General features: G+C 67.9%; 1 protein-coding gene across 1 annotated transcript in view; it reads left to right on the forward strand.

Moving 5' to 3' along the window:
- Positions 1 to 17: 17 nt before the first annotated feature.
- PTMA (prothymosin, alpha) overlaps positions 18 to 234 on the forward strand; it is a 74697-nt gene continuing 74480 nt past the window's right edge. Inside the window, exon 1 of the mRNA XM_009282446.2 lies at positions 18 to 80. Coding sequence (XP_009280721.1) covers positions 18 to 80 — 63 coding nt within the window. The remainder of the gene's footprint in view (positions 81 to 234) is intronic.

The following is a 234-nucleotide window of genomic DNA, read 5'->3' on the forward strand; positions in this document are numbered from 1 at the left end:
CAGGGGTGCAGCCGGTGATGGGGGCACTCTGGGAACACGCTGGCATGGTGACCCCCCGGGCCCCCGGGAGCCTGGAGCAGGTCTGGGCTTGTCCATGGAGGGGTGTGTGGGGTTTGGTGGAAAATGGGGAAGAAGAGGCGTAAAACAGGTGGAGAAGGGGTCCGAAATGTGGGGGAGAAGGTTGGCATGCAGGGGAGCGCCTCTCTCAGGGCGGGGGGGGGGGGGGGGGGGGGG

Source organism: Aptenodytes forsteri, unplaced genomic scaffold (assembly GCF_000699145.1).
Source record: "Aptenodytes forsteri isolate BGI_AS27 unplaced genomic scaffold, ASM69914v1 Scaffold404, whole genome shotgun sequence".
In the NCBI taxonomy this organism is placed as follows: Eukaryota; Metazoa; Chordata; class Aves; order Sphenisciformes; family Spheniscidae; genus Aptenodytes; species Aptenodytes forsteri.